Source organism: Enhydra lutris, unplaced genomic scaffold (assembly GCF_002288905.1).
Source record: "Enhydra lutris kenyoni isolate GAN:26980312 unplaced genomic scaffold, ASM228890v2 scaffoldscaffold29, whole genome shotgun sequence".
NCBI classification, from domain to species: domain Eukaryota; kingdom Metazoa; phylum Chordata; class Mammalia; order Carnivora; family Mustelidae; genus Enhydra; species Enhydra lutris.
The window spans coordinates 7,167,243-7,188,142 of record NW_019154113.1 but is presented as its reverse complement, the minus strand read 5'-3'; the positions used below and the strand labels follow the sequence as shown (position 1 = coordinate 7,188,142).

The window sequence follows — 20,900 nt, the reverse complement described above, 5'->3', positions numbered from 1 at the left end:
AATTTTTTCGAAGATCTTTAAACAATTATTAAAGCCATGTTCAAAGAGATAAAGATAGACACTCTTTATGAATGGAAAGATAGGTGTTCTTATCAGGGAAATAAACTATTTTTTAAATGAGTATTTTAGAACTGAAAAAGAAAATATCTGAACGAAAAAATTCACTGGAGGATCTGAATAACACAGAGAAAAGAGTCCATGAACTTGCAAAGAGACCAATAAAACTTACCCAATTTCTCCAACAGAGAGAGAAAAGAAAAAGAGTGAAAAACTGAGACTCTCAAGTTCCTATGAGACAGTTTCAAAAAGATCTAATATTCATATTTAAGTCTCCAAAGAAGCAGAGAAAGAAATCAAACAGAAAAAAAAAATAACATAAATGGAAACAGAAGTTTGAAGGACTGCTTGGTTTCTTACCAGAAACCAAAGTTCTCAGAAGACAATGGAACAACATCTGTCAAGTCTGAAGAGAAAAGAACTTCCAACTCAGGATTCTGTATGCAGCACACATATCCTTGAGTAATGACATCAAAATGAAAACATTCTCAGAAGAAGAACTAAGTGAATTCATTGTCAGCAGGCCTCTTCTAAAACAAATGTCAAAGAAAATTCTTCAATCTAGAATGTTCTCGAGGGAACTCAGAACTTCAGAATAAACAAAGAGAAAAACAAAAATGAAAAATACATGGGTAATTATAATAGAGCCTTTTTCTGTTGTGTTTTTTACAATCTGTATAACTATCAGAAGCAAAAATGTAAACAGTGTCTCATGGAGTTATTGATATCCGTGGATGTAATATACATACTCACTATGACATAAAGGGGGAACACCAATTCCTAGAGAATATGCTTAAAATATACTACGAAGAGATAGAGTCTGAAAATTGATAGATTTAAATGGGTTACTCAAAGATGTTCAAATCATTAAGAAGAAAGCAAGAAAGGCGGAGCAGAGAAACACACACACATACCACAGAGGCACAAATCAAGCAAATAATAAAATGATACACCTAAAACCAGCCATATCGAAGATTGCATTGTATGTAACTGGTCTAAATACATCAATTAATGATGGAGACTGTCAGACTGGATTTTTTATTTTTTAATATGCTGTATGCTGCTATCTTAAAGCTAGCAGAACTCCAATAGCCATAATAATGTATGTACCATAAAAACAGAATTTTATCTGTAAATGAGGGGGGGGCACCAGGTAAATTAAATCACCAGATAAATAAAATCCACCTAGTCATAGAATAGGTTTTGTTTTAAAATCCTCATTTTTTAAGGTTTGGCTGAGACAGCTCTTCTCTACAGCACACATGGCCAGGCCCGCTGAAGTCAGTTAAACCGCTCTAGATTGACCACACAACAGCCATCTGCTAACAGAGCTCTGATTTTGTTTAGCCCCCAGAGAAAAATCACTGGTCTGAGCAAATTGCAATAATCTCATTTCTTTTTGCCAGTTAATGACCTATGGTGCACAGATGAGTCCATTTTGGCCAACACCATGTAAGAAGCCTATTGGGGGCATCTAGGCAATGTATTTTCTTTTCAAAAGGAGAGAAGAAAAAAAGAAAAGAAAATCCACTTTTTTTTTTTTCTTTGTGAGCATGGACTCTCTTGCTTTATTTTGTAAATTCTGCTTTGGAATATTTAGAGCTATGGTAACCACTGCCACTAGGAAGGGAGCAGAGTATGACAGTGGAGGAAGATAAGGAGTCCATTGAACCAACCCTGACAGCACATGCTGTTGGACTTCTGGTTAAGTAAACAAGAAGTATACTTATTGCTTAAGCCAACGTTTGGCCATGCATTCTACCTGTAGTAGCAAAGACAGCCCAATCTTTCTCAGCACAGACTGTCTGCCATATGTGCATTTCTGCCTTTTGGGCATGGTTAGAGTCACTACCCTTTCCCCTTTCTCAGCCACCTAATTTGGAAGGAATGGAGGGAGAAGACAGAGAACATCTGTCTAGAGAAGATGAAGATACGGTAGAGTAAAAGGCAGAGTACTATTCATTTATTACAAAGAAATATAATAATTGGGTTGGGATTCTTTCACTCAAGCAAGTCAACATTATTGAGTGCTGATTTTCTCCCAAACTCCGTTAGGTACTACAGGTACAACAGTGAGAACATGTTCCGTGCTTCAAATGGCAGTGATGAATACTACGCAAATAAGAATAGAAGGTGAGGTTGTGTTAGAAAGAAAAGTGGACGAGTAATAGCATGTTGGGAACTCTTCTGAAGTCGTGAGAAACTAACAGCTATCTCAGAACTATGCAGAGATTTGTAAACCTTTCCACTTTCTTTCAGAAGTGATAAAGACACTTCGAAGTTGTAAAGCTTCAGTAAAGTTTCACGTTAATAATTTAAATTCAAAGGCGGCAACAAAGAAACCTTTCATTTGGGATCTTTGGAAAAAAAAAAAAAAAGGAAATACCTACTTCAGGAAAGTTTTAAAATTTCAATCCATCTGTGATAACACCTCACTAACTTGGAAATTAGGTAAGGGAAGAACTTAAAAGGGTTAGAAAATGGCCAGATAACGTCAGCTATGCTAGATGGTAGGGGAGGGGGGAAAAAGAGTTGAGAAGGAATGGAATATTAAGGAACAAAATGAAAATGAGGGTAGGCAAAAGGAGCATGGGCGTGGAGAACAAGTCCTGAAGGCAACTCCAAGTCGTCCTGAACTATGACAAGGAGGTCAGGAAATCCTTTCGGGTGGAGCAGAAACTTGGGGAGTACACACTGTTTTGAAACAACCTGATTCATGACCTTGTTTACAACAGGAAGAATCAGTGTTCTAGGCTATTCGAATACCAGCTTAGAAAACCTGTGAGCCCAGCAGAACTCCTTGGGTGTTGTGCCAGGTTGAGAATCAGAGCGTTCATCCTTCCAGTCTGTGGTTCTTTCTCAGGCTGTGGTTCTCTCTCAGGCGAGACCTTAGAGAGGCGGGGCTTGGGAACCTGGAAGTTGGTAGTTACCAAGTTATCCATGAAAGCTTCCAGACAGCTGGCCACCCACCCAAAACTCACAGAATTATTGCTGAGTTCCATTTTCCAGGGTATGTATTTCCCCAAAAGTACTGCAGATTAAATCATAAATACGAGCCAGTTGTAGTCACAACCGTATATACCAGTGAGAACCCAGAGACTTCTGCAAACAGGCCCCACGCCGCCAGAAACCCCGCCCCCGTTAGTAACCATGGGAACGGCTGACACTCCGCGAGCCCAAGATTCCGGGTTCCACCCCCTCCCTAACAAATATTGTTTCCCACTATCTGTCCACATGGGCGCACCGCCTCACTATTGGTCAGTGCCCCAGGACTGTGCCTTGTTCCAGCCAATAAGCGGCCTGTGCACGTGTACGCCTGCGTACCCCGATTGGTCACTGCTGTCTGATCACGCACTGCCTACCTGCGCCATCCGGTGCGTGGGAGCGCCTATGAAATGACTCAGTAGCCATTTACAACCAATCGGCACGAGGCGGGACTCACAGCCGGCCTATGGGCGCGCGCCGGGGGTGGGCTGTCCCGGCCCCTGTCCAGGCCCACCGGGGTTTGTTAAAGCGATAGGCCCCGCGGCGCGCCAGGGCTTCACCCGGTACCGCACAGCGGCCGCAGCGGCCCTCAGCGTGCGGCGGGCGCCCGTGACAGCGGCGCCCCTCCGCTCGCCAGGCCGGCTCCGTGCAGCTGCCGATCTCCCTGGCGCGTCCCCATCGCCCGGCGGGATGGGCGGCGAGGCGGGGTCCGCGGCGGCCGTGGGCTCCGAGGGCCGCGTGAAGAGCTTGGGTCTGGTGTTCGAGGATGAGCGCAAGGGCTGCTACTCGAGCGGCGAGACGGTGGCGGGACACGTGCTGCTGGAGGCGGCCGAGCCGGTGGCCCTGCGCGCGCTGCGCCTGGAGGCCCACGGCCGAGCCACTGCCGCCTGGGGCCCGAGCCCTGGCGCCGCATCCCCGGCCGCCGCCTCGGAGGTGGAGTACTTGAATGTGCGCCTGAGCCTGCGCGAGCCCCCGGCCGGTGAGCGAGGGCCGCGGCTCCGGGGTCCCCGATGGGTCACGGAGGCTCCGCAGAGGGGCTGGCAGGAACCGGGAGGGCGCGCGCCGGCGGATGCCCACCGGCTAGGGGGGGTGGGGTCGGGATGCGGGGCTGGGGTCCGCCCACTTGGTGGCGGGAGCCTCGGTTTGGTGGCCGGTGACGGGAGGGTAACAATGCCTGTGCCCCCCGTTGCAAAGCACTGGGGCGATCCCGCGAGGGGAGTGCGCACGTCTACCCGGAGCCTCACGGCCGGCTCGCTTGGGCCTGCCCAGCGCCAGGCGTCCCAGGACCTTCCAGGACCGCGGCTGGAATGAACCGTTGCCATGGGAACCTGTGATGAGCAGTCAGAAATCTAAGACCTGAAGATCTAGGTCCAGTCCCTTCTGGCCTGAGGGATGGAGATCGGAATCAGACGATGAGGTTCCATGCTTGGTGCTCCGTGTTTTGTGGGCCTCCCCTTCTTCCCATCCTGGAGGTAGACTCGTTCTCGGTTCAAGATGAATTAGCAAAACCTCAGTCTTGGGAAGAGGAAAGTAGTTCAAGGAGTTCAACGGAAGTGTTTCTTGACCATCATACTTGGTTTCTCTCTTCTGGGAGCAGAGTAACTTAAGAGTTCTGCTTCTGCCCTATATTTTGTCTTTTATTCTTTGCTTCTCTTTGTTAACTTGCAACATCCCCCTCCCCTCCCAGCCGCAGTGTAGGCCTTTTGAGACAGTGGGATCCGGGTGTTGTAAGTTTCGGGAGGAACGATTACCCACTTCTAGCCCACTCTTGTGAAGTCCAGTTAATAGTGCAGGTCTTTCCAAGTGCTTATGTGGCAACCATGACATAGCTGTTTCATCTGTTTGTATGCTATGTGTGTAAGTATAAGATTTTATAGAATTGTATATAAGAACTATGCAAAAATTGATCATCTTAATCATGAAAATACTAGGAACAGTGAGTCTTGCTCTTCATGAAGCTGGTGGTAGGTGCTTTAAACTATTTTACCTTCCTGCCTAATCAGCTTCAGCTTTTATCTATAGAAGGAGAAAATGGTATAAACAATCTTAATGCTTTAACCTTCTCTGTGTCTTATACACAGTAAATATTATGTGCAATTTTGTCTTTTCCTACATTGGAGAAGTAGACTGTTCGCAGTTAAATCCTCAAGGTATGTGAGAATCCAGTGATCCCAAGTATTGTAGTGAGGAAAGAGCATATTTGGAACCAAAGCCTTCTTTTGAATTCACCAGTGCAGTGTGTTGGGTCACCCTCTCCTCAGTGTGGTTTCCAGGATCAGCACACACATGCCTCCCCCAGTGGTTGGGACAACACAGATTTTCAAGATGGCTGACTGGAGTCAAGGGTCATGGAAGAGAGACGTAAAGTGGTTTTGTCCAGGACTTTGGACTCTCTAGATCTCTGTGCCCATAACTACTGAGTAAATAGAAGTGAGAGTAATAGCAGTTGGACCTGGGATTAGCAATAAAGAAATTGCTTTGGTAGAATCTGGTCTGACAAATACTATTTAGAATCACAGGCTAGATCTTGCTTTTTCATTCTGATGGAATAGAATGTCCTAGCCTAGGCAAGCTGAAAAATTTTAGCTTGTTTTCTCAAAAGATATCATACCAAATATCGGCAAAAATTGTTTTATTTAAAAAAATCATAGTTTGCTTTAGGGGATCTCATGAGAAAAAAAAAAAAGGACACTCGTAATATCTATAGCTTGGAAGAAGTTAGCAACTTTACATAATTGTAGATTCTCAGGGTCATTTGTTTTACAAAAACTAGCTGAATTTCAGTCACCCGAAGAGATTTTTAGAAATCTAGATTTTTGGAAAATGTGTCTATGAGCTCTATTTTCAGGAAACCTCCCTAGGTAACTGTTTGGCACTGTTAATCTAATCTACTTCCTATCATTGTGATTGATTTTCTTCATGTTTTTTTTTTAATAATTGAGGAATTATGGTAAAAAGACAAGACAGAACAGAGAATTGGTTTTACTTGGTCACCCACCAGCAGTATGACCTTGTGGGAGTCCCTGAACCTTGCTAAGCCCAAGTCTCTGACTCTGTAATGATGCTCTAAGCTCCCACTTAGTGCCCTGAGTGGGGAGCTCAGGCCGTAAGAACATTGGTGACTGGAATGCCTCTCTGTGACACTGTAGTCCTCAGTGTATAAGGCAGAAGCACTGAATCATGAGAACAGAGGCGGAAATGGGCACGTGATTCAGCTTGTGAAACTTTTAACAAAAAAATAATAGTCATAGGAGAAAGGAAGAAAACTAAGATTTGTTTCCAAATCCCATAAGCTAGGTTTATCAACTTTCTCCATTTGTGTTCCTATTTATGTATGGAGGTGATTGAAAGTCTTGTTTTAAATGTTCTAGTTCCTGTGTTCATTTGTATTCTCTATGATAAGAGAATTTTCTCTCTCTCGGTAGCCCAAGTAATGCTCTTCTCCACACATGCCCACTGTGCACAGCCTCATGCTGTTCCCTTCCTCTGAAACTCCCTCCTGCGCCTCTCCGTGCTAGCTCTCAGGTGCAGGGCAGGTACCGTCCCCTCCCGGGGCTCCTGCACTCTGTGCTCATTACTGTGTGTGTGTGTGTCTGTAGCCTCTCCTCCTGTGGTCTGTCTGAGGATTGACCTTACTCATCTTTGTATCCACCATGCCTGCTGTCTAAGCGCTGTGAGGTTTGAACTCACATGAAACCCACATTTCTAAACATTGTAAAGGACACGGCTTGTCATATTCCGTAGTCTAAGGATTGTAACTTAGAACTTTAGTCCAGCTCTCATCGGGACTGCCTGGAGCCTTTTACTCTCTAGCACAGCAGTAACAGTGCTGAGTCTCACTGGGAGGACAGTTCTGGGCACCGCTGAGCCCTGGGGACCACCTTCATCACTGTGGTTGAACAGGGCCTCATGTCCCTGTCCCTTGTTCACTTTGCCTCCAAGTCCCCTACTTGTGCTGTGTTTCTTATTTGAATGACCTTTCAGTGGTAAATACCTTACTTTTATTCCCCCTAATATATTCCATGCTGAAAATTGGGGACAGATTCAGAAGACTAAATGGGCCAATAATGCATTCCTCTTTTCTGAAAGTACAAGGTTAAAATGTTAATTGTTTCTAGTAAGTGAAAAAATACTCCATTTTACCAGCCCGTTAAATGTCTCTCTCTTTTTTGAATGAACGGATACAGTAGGAAGCTCTGTTTTTAGTATCAACTGACCAGGCAAATCTTGAAGAAAGTTCTCATCTCTGTTGCACTTTCTTCCTCTGAATCGTGCCACCCTTCATGAGGGGGTTTAGTTCAGAACTTGAATTGATGAGCATAAAGTGAAGGGGAAGTTTCTAAGTATCTCAGCAGAGCTGTCTGAACCACGTGACAGCCTGGAGTTGACTTTGGATCTGAATGATGCCAGTTGTTTGTGTGTTCACGGGAACTCCAGCAGCGCCCTGGCCTCCCAGGGTCCATCTGCCCCCTGCAGCTTGGCCTTGACAAGCGGGGCTAAGCCTCTGCGTGAGAGAAAACCCAGCTGGCTGACCCAGGCCCAGACTGGGAGGGAGGAGTCATGGCTGTGCTTGGCAGACCCTGCTCTATATGTTGACTTAACCACCAATTAACTAACCACCTATCAATTGGTAGAGCTTAAGTGTAAATGCATGACCCTTACCTCGTAAGTTGTCCTGTTGGTTTGGCTGTTTGGAATTATACTCAATCTTCACGATATCCTAAGGAAATTTTTCACTTTCGTTTTGCATTTTTGCCTAAGGAATATAGAATCAGATTTTTATGGTACACCCGAAATAAATAGATGCATTTTTTGCTAAATCAGCTTTCAATCCATTTTTTTTTTTAAGATTTTATTTATTTATTTGACAGACAGAGATCACAGGTAGGCAGAGAGGCAGGCAGAGAGAGGAAGGGAAGCAGGCTCCCTGCTGAGCAGAGAGCCCGATGCGGGGCTCGATCCCAGGACCCTGGGATCATGACCTGAGCCGAAGGCAGAGGCTTTAACCCACTGAGCCACCCAGGCGCCCCTCAATCCATTTTAATATTGGTATTTCGTATTAGTATAATAGTATACTATAACATATACTATTAGTGTAATAGCATTGGTGTGTGTTTATAATATAATGTTGGGACACTTGTGCTAGTTTATGAGTGGGCAAACAAATGTGTATGTGTACACGCACCCACATGTTACAGGTATACTTGTGTGTCCATGTATACATATGTGCATGTATATACATGATGTGTATGTACATGTGACCTCTGGGTTCTGATACTTGTGTGATTGGTCTCTCTAAAGGTGGAAGCTGTATGCATGTATATATATGGTTTGAAATTAATGAAACTTGGTAGAAACTGATTGACATTCTAATTCTCTAAATCTTAGAGATTAATGTACTTTTTGGAGTATCCTGGATACTCCAGGGGAAACCTTCCTTTAAAAAAATAGGACTTAAGTTGTGAAAATTCTTGATCTAAGAGGAACCTCAGTTAAAAATGTATTTTCTTTTTTAGGTGAAGGCATCCTCTTACTACAGCCTGGAAAACATGAATTTCCATTTAGCTTTCAACTTCCATCTGAGTAAGTGAAACAATACTACTTTTATGATTCTCTTTCTCTGCAATACGCCAGTCCCGAGGGGAGGGTGCAGAGTATCTCTGAAACTCAGCGATGCCCATTGATCTTGAATAACCCCTCACAGACTTCCCCTGTTCACATTCTTCTTATTTTTTTTTAACCCAAACCAACACTTTAAAGGTGTTTCTCCAGTAGTGTTTCACTGAAAGATAAACTTCTCAATTAACCTCTTCGGTTTGTTTCAGACCTTTAGTCACCTCATTCACCGGGAAATACGGAAGCATTCAGTACTGTGTGAGGGCAGTTTTGGAAAGACCCAAGGTACCTGACCAGAGTGTGAAGCGGGAGCTCCAGGTTGTTAGTCACATCGATGTCAACGCACCAGCGTTACTAGTGAGTCTTCCTCCTCCCCTTCCTCCTCCCCTCCCTTCCTCGCTTCCATCAGTACTGCTGTGTACACCAAGCCCATGCGGCGCTAGCCCGTCTTGTCACTTTCTGATAGAATCTTGTAACCCGTGGGCCTTCGCGATAAATGTGTGATTCTAGGTTGGGCAAATTACAAATTGTGTGTGTTAATACTATTGATTATGTCTCCGTTGTTCGGGGCTGCTTTTGCCAAAAAGTTACACAGGCTTGAAATGCATTAATAAGGCTTAATAACACTAATGTGCACACAGAGAGGGCTTACTTTTCCCAGAGCGGCCACATTCACGGGGCGGTGGTATTCTAAACTCTTCAATAATAGCAGGTTGAGGAACAGTAATTATGGAAGAGTATTAATCAAGCTCAGCCTGTTATTGAGGCTCAGGCCATTATGCTATGTATCCTTCCATTTTGCATGTCATTTTCCAACATTAAGTAAGTGCGTGCAGCTGCTGTGGAGAGCCTTTCTCTTATCATTTCCTTATGACAGATTTGGCCACATTAAAGCATTGAACTTCTAATCATCACCAGAAATACTGTAGGCTGATAAGAAAGATTAGGCTGTAAGTAACAACAGAATAGGCAAGATGGGAGCTAATGAGCTAGATTCTTTTATCTAAACCCATATTATCAAAATAATATAAAATTATACCTTGTACTTTCATGATAGCTATGAGGACCTAATGGTTCTTCATTTAAATATGAATGAATGATTTTTTTTTTTTTTAACGTCATAGAAAATACTGGGATAATTTGAACTTTCCATCATGATACGGATGCTCCAAAGATGTATCATTAGTGCTGGGGGTTTCTTTTGCTAGCCAGTGTTTTTAAAGAGAAGGGTAAAAAAACAAGTTCAAAGGTGTTTCACCCAATTTTCATTCGAAAATGGAATGGACTTCACTGTAATGTTCACTTCGAGAGGGTGGCGCGGTGTATTGGTTACGCCCTAGCCGCGTGGTCCCTTGGGGACAGCACCCCGCCGACCAGGCCCAGGCTCCAGTTACAGCTGGAAGTTACCATCCACGTAACACCTTAGGTTTTTTTGTTTTGTTTTTGTCTTGTTTCTTTGCAAATTGACAATACTGTGTTGTGCTTTTAGAACTACTTAGAATTGGGAAGGTGACTATTTCTAAACTATGGGACCATTGTGGCCAAGGATTTAGGGAGATTTTATTTTTTTTTTTGCCCAAACGAGAAACTACTAATCCTTTAATTTTTTTAAGTAGAAAAATTGCAGCTTTAGGTTTTACGGTGAGCTTTTTTGGTTTGTGCATCTTTTAAATGGAGCATTTTAGATGCTAAAGGTGGCGAGGTCTGTTCGGTAACTTTGTGGGTCCATTATTGTAGGCGTGTTGTGCTGTCCTCACACAGGACCCCAAACCAGTCTCAATAATGGGCACTTGAAACTTCTGTCTAATCATGCATTTCTGAATTCAGGAAAAGGCCATTTGCTTCTTCTTTATTTTAGATGCCAAAACAAATAGAAGATTTTGATTATTGATTTTTATACCATTTCTTCTTTTACTTAACCTACACGTAAAGTCTTTAAAAGAAAAAAACATCTCTGTCATGTTAATAGTTTCTACTGTTATTTTTTATCATTACCTTAAGGGAAGGCATATCATTTCCCAGAATTATAATGATTGTAGGATAAAATAGGATGGTATCAGCTTATTTGAGTCTGACAATTCATCTTAGTTTTCCTAAAAAGAGAATGATTTTTTTTAATGCTTTATGTTTTAGCAAGTATTTTGCCTAATATGTCCCATGAGGATGAAAAAGTTGATTTGTTTCCTAGAAGACCTTTCTACTCAACTGTTGAATAAAGAATGATGTAATTTTAAGTTCTGTGAGTTTTCTACTGGTTTAATTAAAGTCATGTTATTATTTGAAATTTTCAAGACCCCTGTATTGAAAACTCAAGAGAAAATGGTTGGCTGTTGGTTTTTCACGTCTGGTCCTGTCTCACTGAGTGCCAAAATTGAAAGAAAAGGATACTGTAATGGTAAGCAAAATGTTTGAAAGTCCAAATGGAAGAGTCATGCATGTTATTAGCTACTTTTAAGTGATTTTTAAATAGTGTGTTTTGTAATTCATGAGGTAAAGACTGTTTTAAAACATGGATAATATGGCTTTCTGTTTTTCATATAAATAATGGATATGTACGTATTTTTGTTTGGATGAGTGGAGTCCAGTAAAACTACTGGTATTTCTGACTTCGGTCCTTTCACTTGAGTGACAAAGACTAAAACTGGGAGAATGGGAAAATGCCAGCATTTTACTTGATGTTGCAAAAGAATGTCAGGAGCAGTGTTGCTCAGAAGAGCGCCGTCGCGACATGAAACTCCTGTGGGGCGTTCTGACCCCGTGCCGGGGATGTGTGCACAAACGGGTGTGAGCGTGTAGACCAGGAACTTCCCGAACAGTCAGATGGATACTGGAACCACCATTTGTGAAGGATCTGATTCCGTCCACTGGGCCTGGCCACCACTCCAGGATTCTAGCTCACTGGGGATGGATGTGGTCCAGGTGGTGGAACGGTGGACACGTAATGGGGGTGGGAAAGTCACCTGCTCCGCCCATTGTTTCATTTATGCCTTCACATCGGTTCCTTAAATGCAACGTCTGTGTTCCTCTGTTAGGTAGATTTTAACTAGATGGGCATTAATGAGTTTGTTAGTGATCTTTTGTACTTAACATAGTACTGGGTCATTTATTTTTAGGTCTTAATTTTTATAGATGTTAGTCATTTACATATCTTTCAAACTGGCAACGTACTATTGCTACATTAGAGAAGCAAATAATGCAATAAGTAGAAGCCAGTATCTACCAACATCTGCAGTGAATTCTCAGATCTCTGACGCAGATTCACAATACAAGTTTTCCATCAAAGTTCGCGTGGCGACTTTTGCTTTAATTGGTTAGCGGCTCTCTTCCACTGTGGTAAGAACTTTCTGAAAAGTCTCTAAAGGTGTTTTTGTTCTCTTTTTAGGAGAAGCCATTCCAATCTACGCAGAGATAGAGAATTGTTCCTCTCGGCTAATTGTTCCCAAAGCTGCTATTTTCCAAACCCAGACGTATTTGGCAAGTGGGAGAACAAAGACCGTCCGGCACATGGTTGCCAACGTGCGAGGAAACCACATCGCTTCTGGGGGCACTGACACGTGGAATGGGAAGACTCTGAAGATCCCACCTGTTACTCCGTCCATCCTGGATTGCTGCATTATCCGAGTAGACTATTCCTTAGCTGTAAGTGGAGAGCTCCTTACAATGGAAAATATGCGGCACTCGCTGCCGTATCCTCACGAATATGCACATGTCATACCTGGGGAAGTGTCCTTGTAGGTCAGCATTACAGCAGACCCGGGAATGGTGAAGACTGGCCTTTGTTCTTAATTGAAAACCGTCCCCCTAAGGAACTGAATTAACTAACACGCATTAAGGGGTCTTTGTTATATTGAAAACATAGACTTCATTTTTTATAATTACTATGTAAGCCGTGCTCGCTTACAGTAAAGTATGTTAAGGCTACCGTTCCCCATCGCAGAGCAGTCCCTGGATTTCCTGGGATCTTCATCTGGTTTGTTCTTCATTTTATTTGGTCACGATCATTTACAGTTTTCTTGGGGAAGTGGTGGCAGGCAACAAAGATCTTGCTTCTGTGAAAAACTAAATTGGAGGTCTAACTTAGAACTTTGCCTTTCTCTCTTCTTCTTCTTCTTTTTTTTTTTTTTTTTTTTTTTTTTTTTGACCTGTTAGGTGTATATTCACATTCCTGGTGCTAAAAAATTGATGCTCGAGCTGCCCTTAGTGATTGGCACAATTCCGTACCACGGTTTTGGCAGCAGAAACTCTAGCATCGCCAGCCAGTTCAGTGTGGACATGAGCTGGCTGACGCTGACTCTGCCGGAGCAGCCCGAAGGTACGAGGCTTGGAGGTTCTTTCCATGTGGGGTGTTACACGTAGGGCCCGAGGACCGCGTAAGACCACTGGTGCTCAGACGATGGTGACTCCCACCACCACAGCTTTCCAGACTCTTCTGAGTACTGGACATTACAAAATTGCCTTCCTGGCAGGGACCTGGAGAGCCTAGCTTATCTTGGACACAGAGGTGCCGATGGCAGAGCCTAGAATATAGTCTTCATCGCTCGATTCCCATTTATTAACAGTAAGACAACACAAGATAGAATCAGCATACAGTGCTATGTATTTTCTGTAGCCTCATTTCAGGGATTTTCTTTTTCTCACCTGCACTATAACCTACACCTCTTAGAAGAGTAGAATACAACCTAGGACAACCTAGAGGTCCCCGGATACATCCATACTGGTGGACACTTATACCAAGAAGCGCCGCAGCTTAAATGTCAGGATGATTTGAAAGTAAATGACCAAAGGGCTCATTCTCCAGAGTATTGTTGATCCTGTGACCTGCAGACCCAGGAAAGATCATAAACTAATTTTATTGGAAGGTTTTGCCTAAAACAACAGTTTTCAGTAGGAATGGTAGTGACCCCCAGGAGAGGTTTGGAAACAGGGGAGAGTGTTTGTTGTTTGGAGCCCAACTGGCATTTTAATTAGCAGAAAGCGGAGATGCTATGTGTCTTGGAATGCACAAGACCGTTCTGCACAAAGAATTGTTCACACAGAATTTTATACCACCTTGTATTAATGAAGGTGTTTTTATAATTACCTAATCTTGGTGTACATATAAATAGTATTATTTGCCCAGTTTTAATATGAATTTGCAGGATGGTAACTGCAAAGTAAGTCAATGAACAATTGTAGTTTATTATCATATTTTTATCAATAAAGTTCACAGTTTTGAACAAAAAAAGAGTAGAATACAGTAACTTAGTAGTGATTTCACAACAGCAGAATATTCTGTCTTGATGGGCACAAAAACTTGCTCGTTAGAGGTGGGGGGAAACCATTGTTTGCAAATTTAGCTAAATTTCTTATTTTGGTAAGAGTTCAGAAGAGATTGATGTGATGAATTTTTGCATGGATTTCTGAGACTCTGTTTTTGTCGCAGCACCACCAAATTATGCAGATGTGGTGTCCGAGGAGGAATTCTCTCGACATGTGCCTCCTTACCCCCAGCCCCCTAACTGTGAGGGAGAAGCATGCTGTCCCATGTTCGCTTGCATACAGGAATTCCGGTTTCAGCCTCCGCCTCTTTATTCAGAGGTAAGCAAAATTAAAGAAAATGAGACTTTTAGTTTGCCCTTGGGAAATAATCCTTTATAAGTATCTGTTGCTGATTCCTAATTAGTAAGGGATACATACTTAAAAAAGTCTTCTAGTGATGATAGACCGGCACTGATCCAATTACCTCCTTTTGTAATATTTTCTTTGTAAATGATAGCATGCCCGTAGAGTACTGTGATCGCCTTTAAATTGTGTTCTGTGGCCGTAGAGTACAGAGCACTTAAGTCACCCGCTGGGACTTCTTATTAATAGGCTCAAAGCAGCTTGGCTTCTAACCACCGTGTAATTAGAAATAGACACTGAGATCATTTGTCGGGTCCTGGGGTTAGTAAGCCTGGTCCTCTCTCCTTCTGTAGGTTGACCCACATCCACCTGATGTTGAGGAGACCCAGCCCGTTTCCTTCATTCTCTGAACAAATGTCAGAAATCACTGTGTTCATCATCAGATTCGAGTATCAGTTCCTTCCCCCACCTTGCCTTTTTGGAAAAGAGGGAGAGAAGAGGAGTGCAAGAACAGAAATGAACATCCAGATCGAAGGTGATGGAAATTAAAGAATATGTGAACTTCCCAGTGAGCCAACAGGATCATTGCACAAGCGGATGATACGGTTGTGTGTCCCCTTTAATGCAGCGAAGCAGATGTGGAAAGTCAACGTGACAAGAACGTCCCGGAAGTCCTGATGGTGACTGAGTAAGTGAAGGGTGCCTGCGCTCAAGAGAAGAGACTGTGCGGAGAGTGGAAACGCTACGCAAGGGTCACTTTAAAAAGGTTTCTCCAAGTGGAACAGAAGTTACCCCAACCTTTAAGGAAGTATAGACTCATTGGGAGCCTTGATTTTGAAGGAGGTAGCAGCACAACAGGAAAGGCCTGCCCTAAAGATGCATTGTGACGCTGACATCCAGGGGCTTCGTGGTTTCTTACAGTGTCCCATAGGACTAAAGTCCCTGGGAGAACCCTTTGATGAGGTCCTAATGTGGTGACACAGTTTCACTTTATAAATCAGCTCTACAGTATTATGAAATCGAGAAAAGGGTTCCTTGAAAGGCATGTCAGTTCAGAGGGGAAATGAATTTCAGCATGAGAACACGTTTTGTCGAAGGCTAGACTTTTTACCCCCTTTAAGTACTTTGGTAGGATATGTGTTTGATTTTCTCCATGTCTTATTCACCTAGGATCACAGTAGGAAAAAAAAAAGGGAAAAAAAGGAAGAAAAAAAAAAAGGTTATGTCCTCAGACTGCCTTGATAACTACACAGGGAAAAAAGAACAAAAAAAAAAAAAAAAAAAAAAAAACCAAAAAAACCCCAAAAGCCTTTCTTAACCTACCTCTAGTGGGGTTATCAGAATCCTTTGAAAACTCCAGGCCTGATGGGCCTTGTTTGGAGTTTCCGCTAATCGGCAATGGCAGTCTCCTCTTCCGAATCACTGAATCTGCAGGTGGACCAAGGGAGAGATCCATACGGCTAGTGTCAGATGGAAGTTAATATACGTCTACCAAAGGGTATTTAAAATTAAATGCAAAATCAAAAGAGGGTAGAAATAACCATGGTTTTTAAAAAGGACAAACTGAATTCCTGCCAAGAGCCTGACGCCCGCAGACAGCAGTCCCTGTGCTGTGCGCTCTTACTCCCATTCCAGTTCCTCGGTAGTTCCAGTTAAACTGTGATTTTTTTTTTCTTTCTTTATCATTTTGGTGCAATATTTTATTATCATTTAACCTCAGGATATTCCGACCAACAAGATTGTGTTGCTGCTAGAAGTCTGAGCAGTGTTTTTACCATCCCCCACGCCCCTTCTGTTCGTGCCAACGTGGCCCCTTACTTCTCCTTTCATCTGTTGTCGGTTTCCTGAGCTGAGAGTGTTCCTGGACCCTAAGTGGAATGGAGGGGAGGCGGGATCCCCACGATAATGATTTTGGACCAGCCGAGTACTTTGGTTTTCTCGATGTCCTACGGGTTCGACCCAGAAACCCTGGTGCTTCCCATGCAGAATGCCATACTTCATTCCCCAGAGCGAGTGATTTTTCTTTCAGTCAGTATATTCAGTCCCAAGTATCAAAGTTCCTCTAGGGTTAAGTTTTGTATTTAGAAGTTAGCTGGCCAATCTGATCAGGGATTTTTCTACATGCATTAGGCAAACGTATATTTCTCCCCCTTCTGGACATACCTCTCTTTGTAATCACATAAGCATCTTAGGCAGTTTTTTCATCGCAAGCCACTATTTAAAATCACAGTGCAAAACTGTACACCAATAATTGTGGTACTGAAATTGTCACAGAACTTTATTTCCTGGTTTGGTTTTTAATGCCTTTTTTTTTTTTTTTAATTTTGCTTTGTTTTTGTGTATTTTTAAGCAGGTATGTGTATTTAAGTGTTATCTAAGCGGTTTTGTTTTTCCTCTAAAAAAAAAGATCCTCTTCAATTGTTTCTTGACTTCTAAGCTGTGCTTTATATGCCTTGTCAAGACATTGTCCATCTCTGTGATACCAAAAATAAAGGGAAAGAAGCAAAGCAGAGCCGTATGAAGAAAGGAAGTTTAGTTATTTGACCCCATGTAGAAAGCCGAGTCGTTGGCTTCCAACGACTCAGTGGAATCCTTCACTAGGTTTGTTTGATCACCTGTAACAGAGACATCATGAAATGTGCTCACAAAATTAAAGCAAAGCTGATTTTGGAGCACTTAAAAGAGTAGGTAAAAGGTATGATTTGCCTTATCAAATTGGTATCAGTATATCTGACTTTAAGCAGTAGGTTGAAACTGCATACCTTTTCTCATAATCAAGAAATTATTCTATGAATGTAGAAAATTCTACGTTGCAACAGAATTCTTGGGAATGAAGATAAAAATTTAGCTGCTATTTGCTTGTTATTCTGTTTAGTTTGCAAAGAAACTGTGGCCTTAGATTTTTCTTTTTGATGCAAAATTTTTTGAAATTGAAAATGTGCATCTTTTGGCACACAAAATCCTTCCATGGGCGGAACTTTAATTTTTATGTTTTTGTTTTGCACAATAAGAAACTCAATAGGCAGGGGGTTTGTTTTTGATAAGTTAACTATGAAAGTTTTTTTATTTTTATTATTAAAAATGTAACACTTTAACCCACAGGAAAAAAAAAAATAAAGATTGTATTTTGTACTCTGGTTTGAACCCCATGGGTTCCTTTTGTTAATAAAATGACACTAAGGCTGTGAGGTGCTGCTTCTGTGTTTGCTCTGTTTTTGTAAGACTATGACTTAAATCCTTACAGACTTAGGGGAAATGGGTACCACAAGACAAAGTGTAATTGATGTTAAATTAAGATCCTTTGTTGCATATGCGGACTATCAGCGGGTCAGAGGGCCCTGGGGGCTTCCGAGCCTGGTTTTACAGTGGGCTTAGTTTCCCCAAGGAAATCAGTGTTTAGAATTCCATGAAGAAAAGTGGTAGCATGAGTAAGCCTAAACTGTCTTGGTTGTTGAGAGCGTGTTTACCTTCATTTATTCCCAAATGACAATGGTTACTTTTTAAAGCTTCCAGAGCTTTTGTGTTTTATGGGCCACGTGTTTCCCCGGGATTAATTTAGTGCATCTGATGAGCTGTCCAGGGACCCATACAAGAAGGCACTGACCAAGTCAACCTCCCCTTTCAAATGGGTAAAAGTCACACATTTTGTACAAGGACTATGTAATGGTACATCCATCTCAAGAAAACTGCCTAGATCCTCCCTCCTCTGGAAAATTCTCAAATTTAGCTAAGTGGTAGAGCCCTTATCATTTACTCTCCAGGTGTTCATACTATGGGAGATAGTCTTAAAGAGATTGTAAGTCCACATTGGCAGTCGACATAAATGGAGACCTTTGTCTCATGCAATAAATACTGAGGCAGAATTTATCAGTTTTCCCTTATTGTTTCTGTAGTTTCTATGCCAAAGTGGTGGGTTCTAAAGTTTAGAACTAAGCAGGACATTAGTAAAGAATCTAGGACAAAGTCCTCCTGTTACAAATGAGGATACCAAAAACCCAGAGGTGGAACGCCAAAGTCTGACCTACATTCTCTGTAAGATCTCTGCTCACTCTAAGATTTCCTGATTCTACTAGTTTAACAGAAGCCACAGAAAGAGCAACCACTTTAAGCTACACAATGTAACCCTTGCAGAACAGGATACTAAGCATATGCTAAATCAAGAATCTTCTGTGTTTCTGACTAAAAGGCCTGCCTCCTGAAAGGATACCAGTCTTTGACTAAATTGCTTCCTAAGGAGGTTTAAATTAGTAGCTGGGATCTTTTCTTCAGCAGAGGGATTTGTTTCGAACTTTATATTTTGAAATAATTAGAGACCCATAAGCTGCAATCAGAGGACAGAGATCATGCGTCCCCATCACCTAGTCTCCCCCAAAGGGAACATCTTTCATAACTATAGTACATGACCCACATCAGGACCCTGACACTGACACACGACCTACCATTAACTAGAATTCAGGACTTACTTGGATTTGGCTAGTTTTTGAATGCAGTCATTGTTCTTGCATACAGTTTTTGTAGAGAATTCCCTGACATTTTATCATGCCTAGGTTCATACCATCTCCACTACAATCAAGATAAAAAAAAAAATCCCATCACCACAAAGAAACTCCCTCTGGCTGCCCCTGTGCCTGAACCCCCTCCCCTTCCTAACCCCCTAATCTCCTCTACCTCTGTAATTTTGTCATTTTTGAGAATGCTAGATACATGGAAGTGTTCTGTACCTTTTCCAGTGGCTTCTTCACTCAGGGGAGTACCTTTAAGATCCACGCAAGTTGTAACAACAGTTTGTGCCTTTATGTTCCAGCTGAGACATTTTGGAAGCAACAAATCGGCTATTACTGGCTTTGAAACTTCATTTTGCAATTTGCAAAGAAAATGTCTAACGTGCGCATGATACCTTTGTAAATATTTTGGTTTTGATTTTGAGAACTACCTTTTATGGACAAAAATACGGAAATGCAAGTAACAAAGATTTTTAGGGGTTCATTTTTAGCTTGCCAAGGAATTGAAGTATTTGACCTTTTTTTAAAAAATATATTTTATGTATTTGTCTGAGAGAGAGAGAAAGCATAAGCAAGGGGAAGGAGAAGGCAGCTCCTGCTGAGTAGGGAACCCAATGTGGGACTTGATCCAGGACCCTGGGACCACAACCAGAGCCAAAATCAGATTCTTAACCGACTGAGCCACCCAGGTCGCCGGAGTATTTTTCCTTTAGATAGAAAACTGTTACATTATACTTGAGCAGAAACACCTGTGATGAAAGTATAAGCCAAGGAGAAACTACCTTGGGCTATTTATCCTATCAGCAGCTGATAAATTTTCATATAAATTATACAGGAAAGAAATTATATTTACCCTGCATGTTTGTGTTTTGTTGTTTTGTTTTTTTTTTTTTAATTAAATCTTGTAGGGTTTTTTTTTCCTTTTTTTCTGTCTCTGCTTTAATTCCCTTCTTTCTAGTCCTGCTGATTAATATCTGAGATGAAAAGCCCCCTTGGAAGCTGAGAAAAAATTAACTGTAAAATGCAAACTTTCTTCTTGATACAATATAAAACACAGACTTGCTTGCTAAGACAATTAGATTTTTGTAGACAAGAGAACTCTTCTAGAAGCCATTACACACTAACCTAAGGAGCTTTTCCCTAGAAGAAGACATGAATCTGTCAGGGAAGGAAGCAGCAAAACACACACACAGTGAGAGGGGTGAAGGCAGATAAAAGGTGACCAGTGCCAATTTCCAGAAGGTCACCGGAACTGAATTCACATGGAGCCGTTGCTGTGCTCATGGATGGCAGATCTCATCCCTGCCCACATTTTCAAAAAACCAACATGTCTTACGTGGACAGGAAGAGACATGCTTAAGGCAGCAACTGCCAGTGGAAACACGTAAACCTGCAGGCACTTCCCTCATACTTGGCAATCGTCCTCCCCCCAACATGCGTGCACGTGCACACATGTGTGTACACATGCATGCACACAGACACCCTTATCTCTCACCCTTTTGTCTACGCTATTTACTTTCAGACCTGAGTCTATTTAATCAAGAAAGGATGTCAGTTCTGTTACAAAAGATAGAAGCAGACAATGGGTTCCTGCATCCACAGGAATTTGCTGGAAGAGAAGCCATTTTCTGGCAACTTTTTCCACCAACTGTCTTCCCCCAAACAGTCAACAGTACAACACTAGTGGGAGTATCAGGGAAATAATTAGTTATTATCTTTATTATATAGAGAGTTTTTTGGTTTTTGGTTTTTGTTTTTTTGTTTTTGAGAGAGTGCATACATGATTGGGGGTGGGGGTGCACAGCAGAGGGAAAGGGAGAGAGAGAAGCTCGAGCAGAAACCTCACTGAACACAGAGCCCAATGCAGAGCTGGATTGCAGGACCCTGAGATCATGACCTGAGCCAAAATCAAGAGTTTGATGCTTACCTGACTTAGCCACTCAGGCACCACTTTATATAACGTATTTTTATACATTTATTACATTACGTTATATTTTATTTATTTTACTTTTTAATAACTATTAAATGAGTAAAGTGAAGGTAGTAGATGCAGGGAACTTATCTTTCTTATTTAAAAATAGTTACCGCATGCGGCCACAGTCATAGTCTGTACCCCCGCTCTGCCCCAGCCCCATGTGT

At 42.2% G+C, this 20,900-nt stretch overlaps 1 protein-coding gene across 2 annotated transcripts; it reads left to right on the top strand.

Annotated features, from left to right (window-relative positions):
• The first annotated feature begins 3,692 nt into the window (after nt 1–3,692).
• On the top strand, nt 3,693–17,447 carry LOC111152714 (arrestin domain containing 4). 2 transcript variants are annotated; one of them, XM_022511286.1, is made up of 8 exons: nt 3,693–4,021; nt 8,559–8,625; nt 8,868–9,015; nt 10,951–11,053; nt 12,041–12,297; nt 12,808–12,970; nt 14,081–14,235; nt 14,613–17,447. In XM_022511286.1, the coding sequence occupies exons 1-8, from the start codon at nt 3,733–3,735 to the stop codon at nt 14,667–14,669; spliced, it is 1,239 nt and encodes a 412-aa protein (XP_022366994.1). In that variant the 5' UTR covers nt 3,693–3,732; the 3' UTR covers nt 14,670–17,447. The 2 variants fall into 2 exon arrangements, with proteins under 2 accessions (XP_022366994.1, XP_022366995.1); XM_022511287.1 differs by lacking the exon at nt 3,693–4,021 and adding an exon at nt 5,059–5,192.
• The last annotated feature ends 3,453 nt before the right edge of the window (nt 17,448–20,900 follow it).